General features: G+C 40.1%; 2 protein-coding genes across 3 annotated transcripts; both read right to left on the reverse strand.

The window, feature by feature from the left end:
- Positions 1–2,959: 2,959 nt before the first annotated feature.
- LOC121785999 (E3 ubiquitin-protein ligase PUB23-like) lies at positions 2,960–4,614 on the reverse strand. The gene has a single exon (XM_042184502.1). It carries the CDS (start codon positions 4,351–4,353, stop codon positions 3,175–3,177), a length of 1,179 nt encoding a protein of 392 aa, XP_042040436.1. The 5' UTR covers positions 4,354–4,614; the 3' UTR covers positions 2,960–3,174.
- A 3,922-nt stretch (positions 4,615–8,536) lies between these two features.
- On the reverse strand, positions 8,537–17,473 carry LOC121787178 (probable ethanolamine kinase). Of its 2 annotated transcripts, none has more exons than XM_042185837.1 (11): positions 17,212–17,473; positions 16,599–16,690; positions 16,327–16,433; positions 16,045–16,150; positions 15,808–15,930; positions 10,761–10,852; positions 10,140–10,224; positions 9,574–9,679; positions 9,400–9,466; positions 9,046–9,138; positions 8,537–8,965 (listed from the first exon to the last, which is right to left on the reverse strand). In XM_042185837.1, exons 1-11 carry the CDS (start codon positions 17,334–17,336, stop codon positions 8,846–8,848), a joined length of 1,116 nt encoding a protein of 371 aa, XP_042041771.1. In that variant the 5' UTR covers positions 17,337–17,473; the 3' UTR covers positions 8,537–8,845. The 2 variants fall into 2 exon arrangements, with proteins under 2 accessions (XP_042041771.1, XP_042041770.1); XM_042185836.1 differs by having other exon boundaries at positions 9,046–9,144.
- Between the last annotated feature and the right edge of the window lie 13 nt (positions 17,474–17,486).

Raw genomic sequence — 17,486 nt, forward strand, 5'->3', positions numbered from 1 at the left:
TATTCTTTACTAATAATACTCTGTACACTTTATATCTCCATTTTATGAATTTTATATTCAAGCTAATCTTGCATGTCGTCCACTACAAAAACAATGGTACTTGATGGAGGGAGTAGGAGTATGAAATGTTTCCTTTCCGAATTTTTGGTTTATTCAATTCGTTGAATAATTATTTTATCCCTTCTACTAAATATTATTCCATCCTGTCATTTCAGGACGTCTATGATCTAAAGTTCCATATAATACTTATGATTCATAGGTCCCATACAAATAAGTGCACATTCCATTTCCGTCAATTACTAAAAACATTAATTATAACGCGGGTCTCACTATTAACTAACACTACTTTAACTACCATTTTTTTCATCTCTCTCACTTTACTAATTGTGCATTAATTTCCGTGTCATTTCAAATGTCTATATTTTTATAGGACAAATGAAGTATTTTATTGTTGATTAGTGGGTTTCACATTGTATTAACTCATTACACTCACATTATTATAAACTTAATATATAAAAATGAAATCTACATTCTACTAATTTTTTCCACCCACTTTTCTTTAACGTATATTTTTAAAAATTTGGACATCGAGTTAGAGCATCCGCAGCAGCGGACGTCGGACCGGCGTGCCGGACGTCCGCCATTAGGCGAGCGACCGGCAGACGCGGACGTCGCTTGCGGACATCGGAGTTCCGCGGATTTCCGACGACGTCCGTCATGACGTCCGCCATTGCGAGTTCCTGACGGACGTCCCGATTTTTAATTTTTTTTAAAAAACTCTATATATACGGCTCGTTGAACTTCATTTCATTCACACCACTTGTTTTAACGAGTTTCTCTCTCTATACTTTCATTTCTTTTGAAGATAAATGGAGCACCACGATAGTGATTCCCCCGCCACGAGCGAGTCACAAACGACGACGTTTCCCGTTAGAGTTGGGGAAAACGCCAACGGAAGTGCACCGATGTCCGGGATGATGCCCGGAATTATGCCGATGATGCCCCAACCCCAAATGGCGGGGATGATGCAGGTACTACAATATGTACCCCCCTTGGTGTGCATGGATGGATGGGATGATGCCCCAAATGTCTGGGATGATGATGCCCAAGATGATGCAGGGCATGCCTGCCGTTGCGGCAGAGCAGGCAGGGAGTCCCCCAATCACCTAGGGACAATGTCTATTACCCATACATGATTTTATTGTCAAGTGATTCCCCTTAGAGTACTCATCTGGAGACTCAGTTCACCGGCATCAAGACTTTCTCTGTTGAGGAGTTGGGACTATCTCCGGTCAGAGAGTCTCCCACTGAGATGCAACCGGCGGCAGGGAGGACGCGGAAGCAGGTGAGAGGGAATGGCAAGGGCAAGGGCACTACCTCGTCCTCGCGTGCGGGGAACGAGGGTGGGGCGGGGGCCTAGGGGGTGGGGGAGGAAGCCGGCAGGAGAAAGAGAACCATCTGGAGCATAGGGGAGTGCGTCGCGCTGGCGAAGGCCTGGGTCGGTGTAGTCGAGGATCCCTACGTCGGGGCTAATCAGCAATCGATAGAATGTGGTGGCGCATTAGCCAAAGCTGCCTCCAATTCAAATCGCCAGGTGGGAAGCCTCACGATGGAGAGCAATGCCGGAAACAGTGGGAGCGGCTGAGGAGGCAGCTCAGCCGATTTGCCGGCATCTACCAAAACAACCTCCGCACGGCATCAGGCGGCATGTCCGCCGATGATGTGAAGCTTCTGTCTCACCAGCAGTACCCCGACAGTGAATTGAGTTCCGGGAGTTCAAATATTGGGAGGTTTATCTTGTGGTGCAGATTTCCGCCAAGTTTAGTGTGGGTGTTGAAGCTGGCTGTCCGAAGCGGACGAAGATCAACGCCTCTGGGGAGTACAGCAGCAATGTCGGTTCCCACGAACTCCCTGACTCCGAGACAGAGTTCCCGATCCCTCAATCGTCTTCCCGCCGCCGTCGCCCGGTTGGGCAAAAGACCGCGATGCGAATGGCTAGGGGAAGCGCCAGCGAGTCTCACGAGGTCCAATCGGAATCTATGTCACTGGTTACTCCCGAGCTCAACAATCTCACCCGTGTGCAGCTAACGCAGAGCATGCTCGACACCATGGACAAGTGGTATGCAACGACTGATCCCTTATACAAGATCATGTTGAAGGATGCCATCGACACTATGAGACTCGATTTGGGGATGGCACCCCTGCCCGAGAGTTGCGCCAGGACTGGCGGCGGGGATGACGGGACTGGCGGCGGGGACGACGAGGAGTGAGACTGGGGCCGCATTTGTCGAAGCTTGATATTGTTTTTTTTTAACTATGTATTTTTTTAAATAATTATGTATGTTTTTTTGTTTTAAATAAAGTGGTTGCATTTTCTCCGTATTGGTGTCGAAATTTTAATTCCGTAAATTGTTTAATTTGGTGAATTTATGAATTTTTATTATTGTGGATGTCCGTCGGGATGTCCGCCATTGTGCAGTGGGATGTCCTTATGACGTGACAGTGCAGTGGGATGTCCTTATGACGTGGCAGAAGGTGTTTTTGGGAAATCCGTCGAGATGTCCCCCGGGACATCCGTTCCACCGTGGATGCTCTTAAATGGAAGACTTCACACTGTGGACGGTGATATATTATGCTACTATTTAAGCTAGTTACGATTTTGCGTTATAATTTTCAACTTGGTCATTAATCCATGACCATGACTCTAATACTAGGATAATGCTTCAATGCTCAGAACATTCAACCAATTGAGGGGAAACGTCTTGCGCTATTGAATATTCAACTATCAATTCAAGCTTTGCATAAATGCTCGAATATTTAATTGCAACTATTGAATATTCAACTATCAATTCAAGCTTTGCATAAATGCTCGAATATTTAATTTAATTAATGCTTGTAACTTTTAAAGGTTAATTTGATTGCTTGACTGTTAAATGTAAGATATGAAAAACCAAAAAAATTAAAAGATCACAACCGAAGTGTTTATGTTTCGAATTTCTAAAATCTTGATAATTATAGAATTCTTCAACTAATTAATGTATCCCAAAATAGGCAGTTCCTGCCCCTCGTGTACCAATTCTATGATCCAAAAACTCCACGTGTTTGAGAGAAAATTTTTCTACTTTAAAAAAAAATGAAAAACCTAAATTTGCATGGATTCAATAAATATATTTTTCATGCGGGATAAGAAGTGATAAAATGATAAGGCAAGCAAGGTGAATTCCTCCACGCTCTCACATGCGCCTTCAAAATCTCCATCGCTCTCTCCTTTATCTTCACCCCACAATCCACCTGCACCACCAAGCACAGCTTCCCTACCACCCCGCTCTGCATCATCTCCGCTACCACCGCCGCCGTCGCCGAGTGCCTCGACACCGCCTGCAGTATCCTCACCCCCTTCTCGCTCGCTGCCCCCGACACCCTCAGTATCTTCTTCGACACCACCGCCAGCCCCGCCGCGTGCCCCACCAGCTCCGCCCTCCCCTCTGCGCACTGGCACAGCACCTCCACCACCGCCATCAGCATCTCGCACATCCTCTTTTCGCTCGTTTCGAGCAATAAATCGATCGCCGCAGCTACAACTCCGGCTTCGACGGCCTTCACTCGATTCCGCCCCCAAATGCACACGGAGGATAGGGTTTTTAGAGCCGATTTCCTCTCCTTTCTCGTGATGTCATCTGATTTTAGGAATTGAGCGATTTCGGTGAAGAATTGGGGGTTTAGGGCTGTGAGGGTTGATGGATCGGCGATTTCGGTTATGGATCTGAGGAGATTGATTGCGTAGGATCGCGATTCGTAGCTGCCGATTTGTAAAATTAGGGTTAGGGATTCGATGAAATTGGGGGTGGAGAGGGGTTTGAGGTTCGATTCGGGGAGCTGGAGGGCGCAGAGGATGCTGAGAGCATCCTCTGCGGCGGGGGAGGAGGTGGCGATTAAGGAGGCGAGGAATTCGGGGGCGCCGGCGGCGGCCATGATGCGGCGGTTGGTGTGGCTCTCGGCGGCAGCGGATTTGAGGGATTGGAGGGATTGGGACTGGGCGGCGGAGGAGAGGAGGCGGAGGAGGTGGGGGCGGGTGAGGGGGGGTTTGGGGGTGGGGAGGCGCTGGACGGCGTGGAGGGTGCACCAGGACTGGATGAGGCGGCGGAGGGTGATGTTGGGGGTGAGGTCGAGGGTGTGGAGGTGCTGCTTGGTGGCGGGGCAGGTGGTGTTTTGCTGCGTGAAGAGCCATTTCTCGATGCTGTCTCGGTCGTAGGTGATGCCGGTGGAGACGGTGACGGGATCTCTCATGATGTCGAGGGTGATTGGGCAGAGGAAGTAGGATGGGATGTCGATCTCGGTTTCCACTTCCGCCATTGCTGGAGATTTTTTAATTAGGGTTTTGTTTTGAGTTGATTAAATTTGATGAGGAATGGAATTGGGGGAGAGTTGGGTTTATATATACGAGGATTGAGAGAGGGATTCAACGTTTGTCAAAGTCAAAACACGGGAAAATTGTGTGTTGCTGCTGGAGATTAGTTGTACTTGTGTGTTTAATAAAAGTAATTTAGGACTTTTCAAAGGTTGGATGGTGTCAGAGATGATTGTTTGACTTTACATATGTGGGGAATAATAAGAGAGCACGTGGTGTTTTTATTTTTGCTCGTGCTATATTTAGTTATTTACAGTTATTGTATCACTCAATCCAATTATTACAGTTCTGGGTACTGGAATTCACCAACCCATGATGGGTCATGAATCTAGGGATTCGAAATAATAGGATTATGATTATGAGTGATGCTAAATGACCATAATGTGGCCGGCCATAAAGAGTTAATTTAGTCCATTTACATGTATAAAAAAATTAGAATTACCGATATAAACTTATATGTGTGTGAATGGACTTGTAAGTTGATACTTATCTTTGAATTCCATTACGTAAAACACATTAATATCACGAATTACTGTATACGTTGAGCAACAATCAAGAAATGACAGTAGTAATAAGTTGAGCAAAAACTACAAAAGAACAACACTAACATGTTGAGCAACATATAATGGAGATGATATAAAAGTAAAATCAAGTAGTATTAAACCAAAAATAATAAAAAAAAATCAATTTTTTTTGTTATTTAATTAATTTATGGCTGGCCATAATGTGGCCGCATAGCTTTATTCTATGAGTATATAGTACTGCTCCCTCTATCTCTTCTCAAAAAAAAATCACATTTTGCCATTTTTGAATGTTTTTTAAAAGTAGATTAATTTTATTTAAGGAAACTCTTTTCTTTTTAATAGTGGAGTCTCATTCTTCACTAGACCACATTTGCCATTTTGTGATGTTCACTTAAAAACAGATCAATTCTATTCAATAAAACTTTTTTCTCTTTAATGAGGTGGTTCTCATTCTCTATTAGATCACATTTGTCATTTTAGGATGTTCTCTTAAAAAAAGATCAATTATATTTAAAGAAACTTTTTTCTCTTTGACGAGGTGGTTCTCATTCTCCACTAATAATACCCAATCACTTTTTCTTTCTATCTCTCTTATTTAACCAATTGTGCATTAAAATTCAAGTTTTTCAAATGTTGTCTACATTTTAGGGACGGAGGGAGTATATTTCTATAATAGTACGAAATTACTGTATTAGATAAATTTTGTGTACATGTGAAATAGATATATGAAACTAGTTACAATTAGTATGGTAAGACGTTTTACCATCAACTGTTAATTGTTTAGTGAGTGAATATTGCGTGAACTATAAGTAAAAAAGTGTTATAATCAATTGCGTAAATTTACAATCTAGTCATAATTAATACTCCTACTTAATCATGACGGAGTACATAAAAATAATACTTTCCATGTCCTATAAAAACAAACATTTTTGGGATGATACGTGTTTAATGCATAGTTAGTAAAGTAAGTGATAAAATAAAAATAAATGAAGTATTGTTAGTGAAAAATAAGATCCCTCTTCATTAGAGAGGAAAAATTTACCCAAAATATAATGTACTATTTTTATAGGATATAACAAAATAGAAAGAGTGTCCATTTTTATATGACAGAGGAAATATGATAAAAAAAATGATATTAATAATACATTTAGAATATTTAACCTTGAATAATACATTAATCTAACTTAAACCTTGTTTGTGCAAGAGATTTTTGACCTTTTTGACTTTATATTACTCATTTTAACATTTTTGTGTTGTCATATCATATTTTGCAGCTATCTTTTCTTCATCTATTTCTCTTATTATAGCCCTTCCTAATTATTCAATCTCATAAAATTGGTTGTTGACTTAGTAAAGACTAAAGATTATTTTGAACAATATTGGCAAATTAACAATCGAACAAAAAAAGAAAATTAATAATGTGGTAAACTAGTAGCTAGGAGCTTACGCCTCTAACTAGTAGGAGCTTAACTCCTCTATATAAAACTCAAATAAAGAGGTTTTATATCAATTACTTATTACTAGTTACTAGAAGATAGCCTCTCTATAAATTCTAACTCAATTAAAGATGTTTTGTACCTAACAATAAAAGTGTAACAACTAAAGTCCATCGACGCATCGACCGGAATCTCCAATATACACATATTCTAAGTTGAAATAAAGAATCACCAATAAATAATGTGAAAATGAGACACCTAAGCAAAGATTTGAAGAAACAAGATTAAAGTGTAACTTTTGAATTTTTATGTCAAAATTAAATAAGTAATAAACAAAATAGTAGTCGTGCTTACTTCTGATCACGATGCATGTATTTGGCTGCCGACAAAAAATGGTGGGTACCAATTAAATGAAATGAGTAGAAATTTTTAAAAAACTAACAATCAAAAGAGTCAGAATTTGGTTTCATATTTGGCTGCTTGAGTTAGGCCTGTCTTAGTCTGGACAGTGCTGGCTCGGGCCGGGCCGTTTCAGTTGACCAAGCCCATGAAATCGGCTCCCTTGTTGCAACTTGCCACTCAATTTACTATTTTTGTCAACTCGATTTTAGAGGTTGACTTTATATTTTAAATCTTAAATAAGTCTTTTTTTTAAATAAAGTCAACTTAAAGTGGGGGTTGACAATGGAAGTAAAGGCTTAATTAGGACGAATTATTCATCACGAATTAACGGGAAAATTGTATTGTGCATTTTTTCTTTTTTTTTTTCCATAGAACTTGCTACTAGCCAATTTCTTTGGCGTGAGCATTTTTATTTGTAAAAAAGCAAAATTGTTAGAATTAATTTATACATGTATAATAAATCAAGAAATTATTGTGATTCATTTATTTGTTCAATAATACGTCATAACATTAAGCATTGTACTAATTTGTACGTTTCGAAGTAAATTTTCGTACTTAAAATACATTGTTAGCTATTTTAAAAAGTCGTGAGCTATTTTTAATTAACTCAAATAAAAGTCAGGTCAACTCAAAGATAGTTAGGTTTGGGTTTTTCTAACAACTTATTTTTTAGCCCGATATCGAGATTACTATAACTTCCCATAATTTATAAACAAGTCCCTTTTTTTTGCATTTTCATTTTATATTACAATTATTCCCTCTTTATTTTTAGTAACTAATTCACGGTAAGCGTAGCCAGGATTTCATTTGAAGAGAGGCAAAAAATAATACTCCAGTAAATAGAAAAATTTGTGTATGAGAAGGGGCATTTAGTTTTGTTGAAGTATATAATTGAAATTACACATATAAATATATGAGGAAAAAATGGTAAGATAGACTATGTAAGATAAGTTAATGAGTTTAGACTAGTTTTACAAAAAAATGGACAAAATTAAGGTTGCAAAGTTGAAATTGTGCTTTAGAATCAAAGTAAGCGCCGGTGGCCATAAACATGAGTTATGTTACGTGGAATCTTTGTTTCTTTGTGACTGTTTCTATTCTTTTCTTGTTTTGAATCTTTGATTCTTTGTTTCTTTACGTAGAAGAAGTGTCGAAAAACACATGAGATCATCTAGAATTATTAATGATTTGCCTCCTCTTTCAATGATGTAGCCACTGTCTTGATCACAATATTCAATACAGTAGACTATTGGGTTCTAAAATACGACCAAAACGTGAAACTAGATCTATACATTCATAGTAATATTTACGAATTTAATTAATTTTGATTTTAATTCGTTATTAATTGGATAAAGAACATATGTGTCACTCTTCCATTAATAGTTATTGAAGTGACGTCATGAGTGACGATAGTCTAGAAGAACAATTTCTAAAAGATATTGTGATTGTAGACCGTTTGATTCTTTTATTGCAACTTTATTTATTAGTAACTATTTAGGTTTTTATTTTATTCTGATAGACTTTAGATAATACAAATGTAAAATAATTACCATCGCCCGCAATTAATTCCGTATTTGCAGTTGTTCAATTTATCATATTTTTAACATATCATGTAATATCAACAAAATCGTGTCACCTTTATATTCGAGCTATGTTCGTATTGATTTCATACTGAAGTCTAGTCACCATTCATCGTCACATACCTACATATCTTACTCTATATTGCCATTTGTAAAAGAATTCGCAACATATTCAAAATTGTGAAATTAAAAAATCAGAACTCACCTAATGAATAAAACAATAATCATTTGCCTACTGCACACCTTTAAAAAAATGAAAAAAAAAATCGTTGAAGAAACACCAGAATAACTAGTAACACAGAAAACATCACTGGGATTAATAAGCAGCAGCCCCTTTTTCGTAACAAAATCGGTCATTGGTGCAATGGAGTCGTTTCGTGCATCTTTTCTTCACACAAGCATACCTTTATTCATCCAAGTAGAACAGTATCCGCAACCAAAATTTTTACAACGACATCCGTACATGGCAACATGCTGCACAGTAGATTTAGTCATTTAGCGACTTTGAAAATACGAGTGTGCCAGCGAAAAGCACTTCTCCTTCTGCTTCTTGTATTCGTTGTAGCATAGGAAGAAGTAACTCAGATAGTCAAAATCGATAGGAGACATTTTTGCCTGTCAGAAACAAGGCGAAATTGTCATACCAATTACTGTACTCATTCGAATTGATAAGTGCATATGAGAATTATCAGTACCTGGATTAAAGCCCACAGTGCCCAGTATAGGTGTGAAGCTAGCATGTAAAGATTTGTTTCTGCGTAAAGAGCAGAAATCGCCTCCTTGGACACCTGAAGCTTTTTCGCCATATTTTGCTATTAGATTATGAACTTGGGAAGTCATGCATAAGTCATCATGCTCATATTGAGCTCATTGTCCCAATAAGCAAGGTTGAATAAGTACAATTCACGTGCAAATTCACTCAAGATGATATGTTCATTCCCAAGAAGGCAGAGAGAAAAATATATAAAAATAAACTGGAGATCATTCAAGTCTCATGACGTTCTTGTTCTACATGGTATGAATACAATGTATTACAAGTTTTCATGTACCTCATGTGGTCTATCAGGGCTTAGATAGTTCCTGAAGAAGAAGAATTGTTCGTCTTGCCTTGGGTATCTGAGACAAAAAAAATTTCAACAGTAAAACTTTGTATCTTTATCAGCCTAAAAAGAGAAAAGTGACTCTTAGGCCTTATCTTGTTGTTTAGTGAGGACAGAACATACAAATTGTAATCACAGTCGTAGCCAGCATATTCATTGAAGTGATTTCCAATGTCAAAGCCTCTGTAATTGTATGATCCATACTCAAAGTCGATGAAGTAGAGTTTACCTGAAAATTTTCAAGGATACATGGGAGGTCAAGAAGAAATAATGCCAAGGGATATGATAAAAGTAGCTGATAATAGCTTACATACTGTCCAAGAAATTTCCTCAAAAAAAAAGTCCAGGAAAGAGTTTTCATTTCCTGGAGTTTTCACAGCTTCACTGAGAAATGAATTACCATATGGTAGCAAAAATTCCCAGTTTTATTTTATTTTTCAATCTCGAGATCTTTATGCACCATTAATGTATATAAACAAAACCTATGACTTGACAAGCACAAATGACTTAAGGTTGTACAAATCATTCTTGTATTTTTTGCACCACAGTACTCACCTATGTTTAAATAGAGAAGGATAATCTAAAACACTGCCCAAAGATTTTCAAAACATACCCATATACAGAAATCTAGCTAGCAAGCAAGCAAGAGAGAGACTAATTCATATAGAAATTTATGCATTGTATGTTACCGTCATTGTCATTAAGCATCAGATTCCCAGAAAGCAGATCATTGTGACAATATACGACGGGAGCATCAAAACGATCTGTCATTTCCTGTACGAAAAACATATTAAGTTTATGAATAAAATAGTGTTTTTGACCAAAGTGAAATTTAAACCAAGAACAAGACACCTTCCTTGCATTTGGCTACTACTGATTTGGAAAATAAAAAATGGAGATATCACTAGCAAACAACACTTCATCACATTCGGTTTATTCTTCTATTCACAACGATGCAAAAGAAATTCCAGAGTTACCAAACAAATAAAGTTACAAAACTATTTGGAACATAACTGAATTTTATAATAAAAGAAAGACAGTAGACATACATAGCACATCTTTGATCTTACAAAACTATATGGAAGATAAACTGAATTTTCAAATAAAAAGAAGACAACAGATATACAAAGTATACCTTGTTATTCAATTACAAGGCTTCAAGCAATAAACTTTGAAATGAAATCAAGTAGCTGCTTTCTCTGTTTTAAAAGTAAGTAATACTATGAAAATACCAGGACTTTTAAGATACTTTTAGATTCTAACAAGATGAGCTTAAGATAGCATCTATCATGATTTTTTCGAAAGACCACCTTGAGGCCATTGATTTCTTGATTAATTTCTTCAAACGAAACCATCTCATACTTCTTTTGCTTCTCGCTCTCATCAAACTTGAGGGTCAATGCTGCATGCACGATGATGAAAATAAAAAAAGGTGAAGCCAAACAAACAGTCAAGACGAAACTAGAATCAGGCTATAGGTGTCAAAAGTAACAAATCAAGCGTACCAAATCAAGCATGATTAGAGGAGAATATATTTGATTGATATGAAATAAATGTGTAATACATAGTCTAGAATTAGATTGATCTATTACCTTATTTACATTGTACAATCTCCCTATAAATTGGGGAGAGAACCGAGAGCTAATCAATGAAGATATACAATTCTCTTCTCTCAAAAGCTTCTAATATGCATCGCCTTTTCAAGTCTCTCGATTACCATCGTTAAGATGGTATCAGAGCAGGTTCGGGACTCATAACAGATTCATCATTGTCCTGGGCATACCTTTCCCGATCCTTCCCAAAACCACCAAGATGTCAAAATTTGACAAAACCATAACCAAACCCATAAAAAACATCCAACTATCCAATATGACTTCAAACACATATCTTGCTGCACAATTTGCAGAATTTGTGAAATGGCAGAGGGCAAGGCAAACCCGGAGTGGAGGCCGAAACGACGGAGGCCGAGGAGGCGGGAGAGCCACAGCGGCCGCCGCACATCACCACTCCACCAACACCGATCCTCCGGCGGGCGGCAGCAGTGGCGGCGCTAACGAAAATGGCAGCCATGGATCCTTGTTAATCCAGCCATGGCAGCAACGTGAAGCTCGTCGGAGGCGGCGCTGCAGTGGGAGCAGCGTCTGCAATGCCGGAGGTCTTCGTTGCTGGACAGCAGTTGCTGCTGACGGAGACAGCAGCCGTGGATCCATGTCGATCCAGCAACGGCAGCGATATCTTCAGGAAGTCAGCGTTAGAGACCACTCCGATCCAGTGGGAGCGACTGCCGGAGGGCGCGCGATTGAGGGCAGTAGCGACGGCGCTGGTAGCGGCGGCGAAGGGGCACACAGCGAAGGGGCAGCTCCGATCGAGGGCACCATGGCAGAATTGAGGGAGGCGGCTAAGGAAAATCCCAAATTGACTAAATCCCAGATACTCCAAATTAAACCCCACCCAAAAGTTATCTATCCAATTACACCCCTAAAGTCCCGAAAATCTCAGTTTCACCCCCACCGAAAGAAAAACACAAAAAACACCCCCAAACTTCCGAAAAAAATCCAAACTGACCCCCCACTTGCAAAAACTTTGCAAATTGCACCCCAACTTTCCGAACAAGTCAACTATCAGCCAACCATATCCTGCCGGAACTCCTTTGACGCCTTAGCCTGTTCTTCTACATCTGTTTTCGGCCCAAAAGACCCTCAATGGATTTTCGACTGTGGGGCAACAGACACGATATCATTTGAAGCCTCAGATTTTGTGTCCATATCCAAATCAAAAAAATCCTATGTCCAAACTGCTAGTGGGGACCTAGCACAAGTTATGGGGGCAGGCACAATCAATATCTCGCCGACTCTATGCCTCTCTAATTGTCTTTTTGTTCCGTCTTTATCACACAAACTGTTATCAATAAGTCACGTGACTAGAGAACTGAACTGCAAATTACTGATGCAACCCCGCTTCTGCATGCTACAGGATATCAAGACGGGGACGATAGTTGGGCGTGGCACTGAGCGAGACGGACTGTACTATGTGGACGAGATAGCCCAACAGAGTGCTGCAATGATGCTGACTCCCGGACCGACAGACAGACAGACAGGCTTGGCTTTGGCACCGTCGGTTAGGTCACCCATCTTTGGGATACTTTCGTCTTCTTTTTCCTGAATTAGCTAAATCCTTGAAGTCCTTTCATTGTGATACTTGTGTGTTGGCTAAGAACCATAGACATTCATTCAAATTGAACAATACGAGAGTAAAATCTCCTTTTGCTTTAATACATTCGGATGTTTGGGGTCCCGCTCCTATCCCGGGGGGACAAGGTTTTCGGTATTTTGTGCTCTTTGTTGATGACTACTCCCGCATGACCTGGATTTATTTCTTAAAAAATAAACATGACGTGTTTGATAAGTTTGTAGACTTCTATAACCTTATTCAAACCCAATATAAACACACCATCCAGATCCTTAGATCCGATAATGGGGGGGAATTTGTCAATCATAAAATGCAAGAATTTTTTAGGAATACAGGGCTAGTCCACCAAACCTCATGCGCTTACACTCCAGAACAAAATGGGGTTGCGGAACGGAAAAACCGTTACATCTTAGAAATCACACGAGCTCTTTTAATTGAGTCCAAAATACCAAAATCCTTCTGGCCCGAAGCTGTCGCCACTGCCGTATACCTCATAAACCGTCTTCCAACCGGAATACTCAACTTTAAAACGCCCCTCGATACCCTTTCCCAACATTTTGAAATCCCATCATCCCTATCTCTTGAACCTAGAGTGTTCGGGTGCTCGGTCTTTGTTCATATTCCCAAGCAAGACCGTTCCAAATTCGACCCTTGTGCCCTTAAATGTGTATTCCTTGGCTACGGTAAAAATCAGAAAGGCTATAGATGCTATGACCCAAAAACCCGTAGGATACACACCACCATGAATTGCGATTTTGTGGAAGGGGAATATTTCTACACCCAATCTAGCAGTCAGGGGGAGACACAACCTTCAGACCATAGTCCTCACAACGACCTCCTAGATTGGCTGCCAAGTATCCAAAATAACCAGTTAGGGGGAGAGCCTCAGACAAAGGAACCACAGATAGGGGGAGAACCTCAGACGAGGGAACCACAGATAGGGGGAGAACCACAACCAAGTCCTGTCTCAGACGTTGGTCCAACTGAGGAAGCTAGCAACACCGCCGGGCCGTCAAGTCTTGTAATACAAAATGAGGAACAAAGTGACACTACCCGACCATCAACCCCGCCTTCGATTCCCGAGGTAATCAGTTCAGATGTTGATACTAATCTTGACAGGAACAGTGACGACCGTGAAACTAGTGGAGACATACATGATCCATACGAACTGCCCCCACGGAGAACAAGAGGGGTACCTCCTAGACGATACTCACCAGATTGGAAAGGGAGAAAGGCAAAATACGCAGTTTCCAATATTGCGCAGGGTCACTTATCAGAAATGGCCCGGGCCTTCGAGATGGCTTTATATGAGGAAGAAGACATCCCACAATCATTTGAGGAGGCAAGCAAACACAAACACTGGAGAGAAGCTATGAAGAAAGAAATAGACGCTCTAGTCAAGAATGGCACATGGGAGAAATGTACGCTGCCCAAAGGAAAAAAACCAGTTGGATGCCGGTGGATATTCACCATAAAAAGAAGAGCAGATGGTTCAATCGAGAGATACAAGGCGAGACTCGTGGCAAAAGGATACACCCAAGTATATGGGGTAGATTATGAAGAGACATTCTCTCCTGTGGCTAAAATGGAGACTGTGCGAACACTGCTATCTGTTGCGGCATGCAAAGACTGGAATCTACACCAGTTTGATGTGACTAACGCCTTCCTCCATGGAGAACTGGAAGAGAACAAGGAAGTATACATGGAGGTTCCACCAGGTTTTTCTGGAGAATTTGGAGATGGAGAGATATGTCGGCTGCGGAAGACCTTGTATGGGTTGAAACAGTCCCCACGGGTCTGGTTCGGCAGGTTCTGCCAAGCCATGCTCAAGCATGGATTTCAACAAAGTCAGTCTGATCACACACTCTTCACAAAAAGAAGAGACAACAAGGTAACTTGTCTGCTTATCTACGTTGATGATATGATTATCACAGGAGATGACATAGAAGAGATCCAGAGGTTGAAGGAGAATTTGTTCAAAGAATTCGCGATGAAAGATTTAGGAGCACTAAAATACTTCTTGGGGATAGAAGTGTTGCGATCTAAACACGGAATATTCCTAAGGCAGAAAAAATATGTTCTAGATCTATTGGCGGAAACAGGTCTCCTTGAATGTAAGCCCGCAGACACTCCAATGGTCCCTAACCATGGTCTGAAGATAGAGGAAGGAGCAGAGCTCGCTGACAGAGAGAGATATCAACGGCTTGTCGGAAAACTTATCTATCTCTCACACACCAGACCCGACATTGCATACGCCGTGGGTATTGTAAGTCAGTTCATGCACCTACCTCAAGCGAGTCACATGGAAGCTGCATTGAGGATCGTGCGGTATTTAAAAGGAACTGTAGGATATAGGGTGTTCCTAGCAAAGAGAGAAGACTTGGAGATTGATGGATACACCGATGCTGACTGGGCAAGCAACCCGGTGGATAGAAAATCTACTGGAGGCTACTTTACTTTCATAGGGGGAAATTTGGTTACTTGGAGGAGTAAGAAACAGAAGGTTGTAGCTCTATCTAGTGCCGAGGCAGAGTTCCGAGGAATGAAGAGTGGACTCATGGAAATCCTGTGGCTCAGGAGACTGCTCACAGAAATTGGCTTCCCACCTACTCGGAAGAGTCAGTTGTTCTGTGACAACAAAGCTGCCATTAGCATCTCAGAAAATCCAGTCCAACACGATAGAACAAAACATGTGGAAGTTGATCGACATTTCATCAAAGAGAAACTAGACGGAGGCATCATTGAATTCCCGTTCATCCGCTCAGAAGAACAATTGGCAGACATACTCACCAAAGCTGTTAACCCAAGTTTGTTCAAAGAAGTGTTGACCAAGTTAAGCATTGGAGATACCCTTGCTCAACTTGAGGGGGAGTGTCAAAAGTAACAAATCAAGCGTACCAAATCAAGCATGATTAGAGGAGAATATATTTGATTGATATGAAATAAATGTGTAATACATAGTCTAGAATTAGATTGATCTATTACCTTATTTACATTGTACAATCTCCCTATAAATTGGGGAGAGAACCGAGAGCTAATCAATGAAGATATACAATTCTCTTCTCTCAAAAGCTTCTAATATGCATCGCCTTTTCAAGTCTCTCGATTACCATCGTTAAGAATAGGAAACTAGAGCTACATTTTACTAGAAAGATAATCATATATTACCTCTTGAAAAGAACTTGGAGATGTCATTCCACAGTTGGGGTTCTTTAGAACCGGGAATTTCCACCTCATGGAATCTTCGCAGCTGTTTAGCAATTTCTACTACAAGCTCTGGTTTTCGCATATCTAAAAAGAGAAGGTTAGTGTTAACCTGGAGTGAAAGAACACCATCAAAAGGAGAAGATTTATCCAAGAGAGGTAATGCCTATTTCTGATAGATGGGTGGTCCAAGGTGCTTACCTGATGGAGTAAGTGTACGTGCATCAATAAACGATTGCACCATTCCATTCCCAAAAACACCTAGTAACTTGGCACCAAATCCAGTAGCCGAGAGGTATGGGATAGCCTAAAGATAATATGAGGATTCATATATAATTTGACTTAACTAAAATGGAAAGGAATTATACACAGTAGGTTTTAAGTAAAGGAGGACGATAATGTGCGGTTTCACTCATTCTAGTCATTGCAAGTTTAGTGAAGTAATTAACGAAAATATCTTTTTTCAGAAATACCATAGCGTACCTGCAGTTCCCTTCGGTGATCAATAACATATTCAGTATTTGGACCATATAATCTGACTGTCGTACTAACAGAATTTCCATCTTTTTCTCTGACAGACACCTTGAGCACTGTCGAAACAGAAGAAAATTCAAGATTCTTTTTAAGACACCATTTTCCAAAAGAAGCAGCTCGATGAGATTTCTTCAACTACACATGTACTTGTGAAATACCTAACTCTTCAAGCTCCACTAAGAAGAGTAAACATTGTTATTGGAAGAGAAAAAGATACGCACACAGATTTGTGATGCCGCCAGATACTGTTTCAAGGGAGAAATCCGACTCATCCAAATTCGACCATTGTTTGAATAAATCTCTGAAAAGCTCCCTGCCAAGAACCATTCACTCAAAAGGGTAAGTGAAATGAATCACAAGATTCACAACCAGATAACAGTTAAATAAAATGATAACTCACATCTTTCGACTCTATAATCTTTGGTTGATTTAGATTGATTTCTTCCTTTCTTGAATAGACTATAATTGTAGTCTTGAATATTTTCTCATATATCAATCTTTTCTTCATTCCAACCACACACTATGGTGTCTTGGTTCATATTTATAAATTATGATGACTACAGTCGACGAAGTAACACATAATCAAAAGATGAAAGATAACAGCGTATAAATTTAGTCATTAACTAGCGCCTCTCTGCAGCTCAATCACACAATCATTCAACAATACAAACAAAGCAACAATGTTCTCAAACTTGAGCTACAAATACATGAAGCTAATGCAGCATACGGCGTTCTTACAGCTATAACACACACCAAAACCTCCGCGTTGAGCTCATTCCAAAACGGATGCAACAAAGAAAAACATAAATGCAAGGAAGAGCCAAAAATACTGACACGATGCGAGGCTTCATTTCCGGTAGAGAGAGGGAGTGGTCGATGGCGCGAGAGGACGACGGAATGTCTGAGCTATGCGTCCCCGCCACTTCCGTCGCGTTCCAAATCTTCTCCGCCGCCCCCATTGATGAAGAAGAATCGCAAAATCGAACAGTGGCGGTGAATTGAGCAAGCTGAACTCGACGACGATAAAGGAATTTAATATAATTTCCAAAAAAAAAAATCCTCGATTCTGCCAAAATCAAATGAATAATGCAACCCGGGAAGGCGGTTTT

This window comes from Salvia splendens, chromosome 22 (assembly GCF_004379255.2).
Source record: "Salvia splendens isolate huo1 chromosome 22, SspV2, whole genome shotgun sequence".
NCBI lineage: Eukaryota > Viridiplantae > Streptophyta > Magnoliopsida > Lamiales > Lamiaceae > Salvia > Salvia splendens.

Coding starts and splice junctions, on each gene's coding strand:
- LOC121785999 (XM_042184502.1), bottom strand. CDS start 4,353: ATGGCGGAAGTGGAAACCGAGATCGACATCCCATCCTACTTCCTCTGC.
- LOC121787178 (XM_042185836.1), bottom strand. CDS start 17,336: ATGGGGGCGGCGGAGAAGATTTGGAACGCGACGGAAGTGGCGGGGACG. Junction 10,853..15,807: donor CTCCAAGTTCTTTTCAAGAG/GTAATATATGAT, acceptor TCGTGCATGCAG/CATTGACCCTCAAGTTTGAT. Junction 9,680..10,139: donor GATGCTTAATGACAATGACG/GTAACATACAAT, acceptor GAAAATTTTCAG/GTAAACTCTACTTCATCGAC.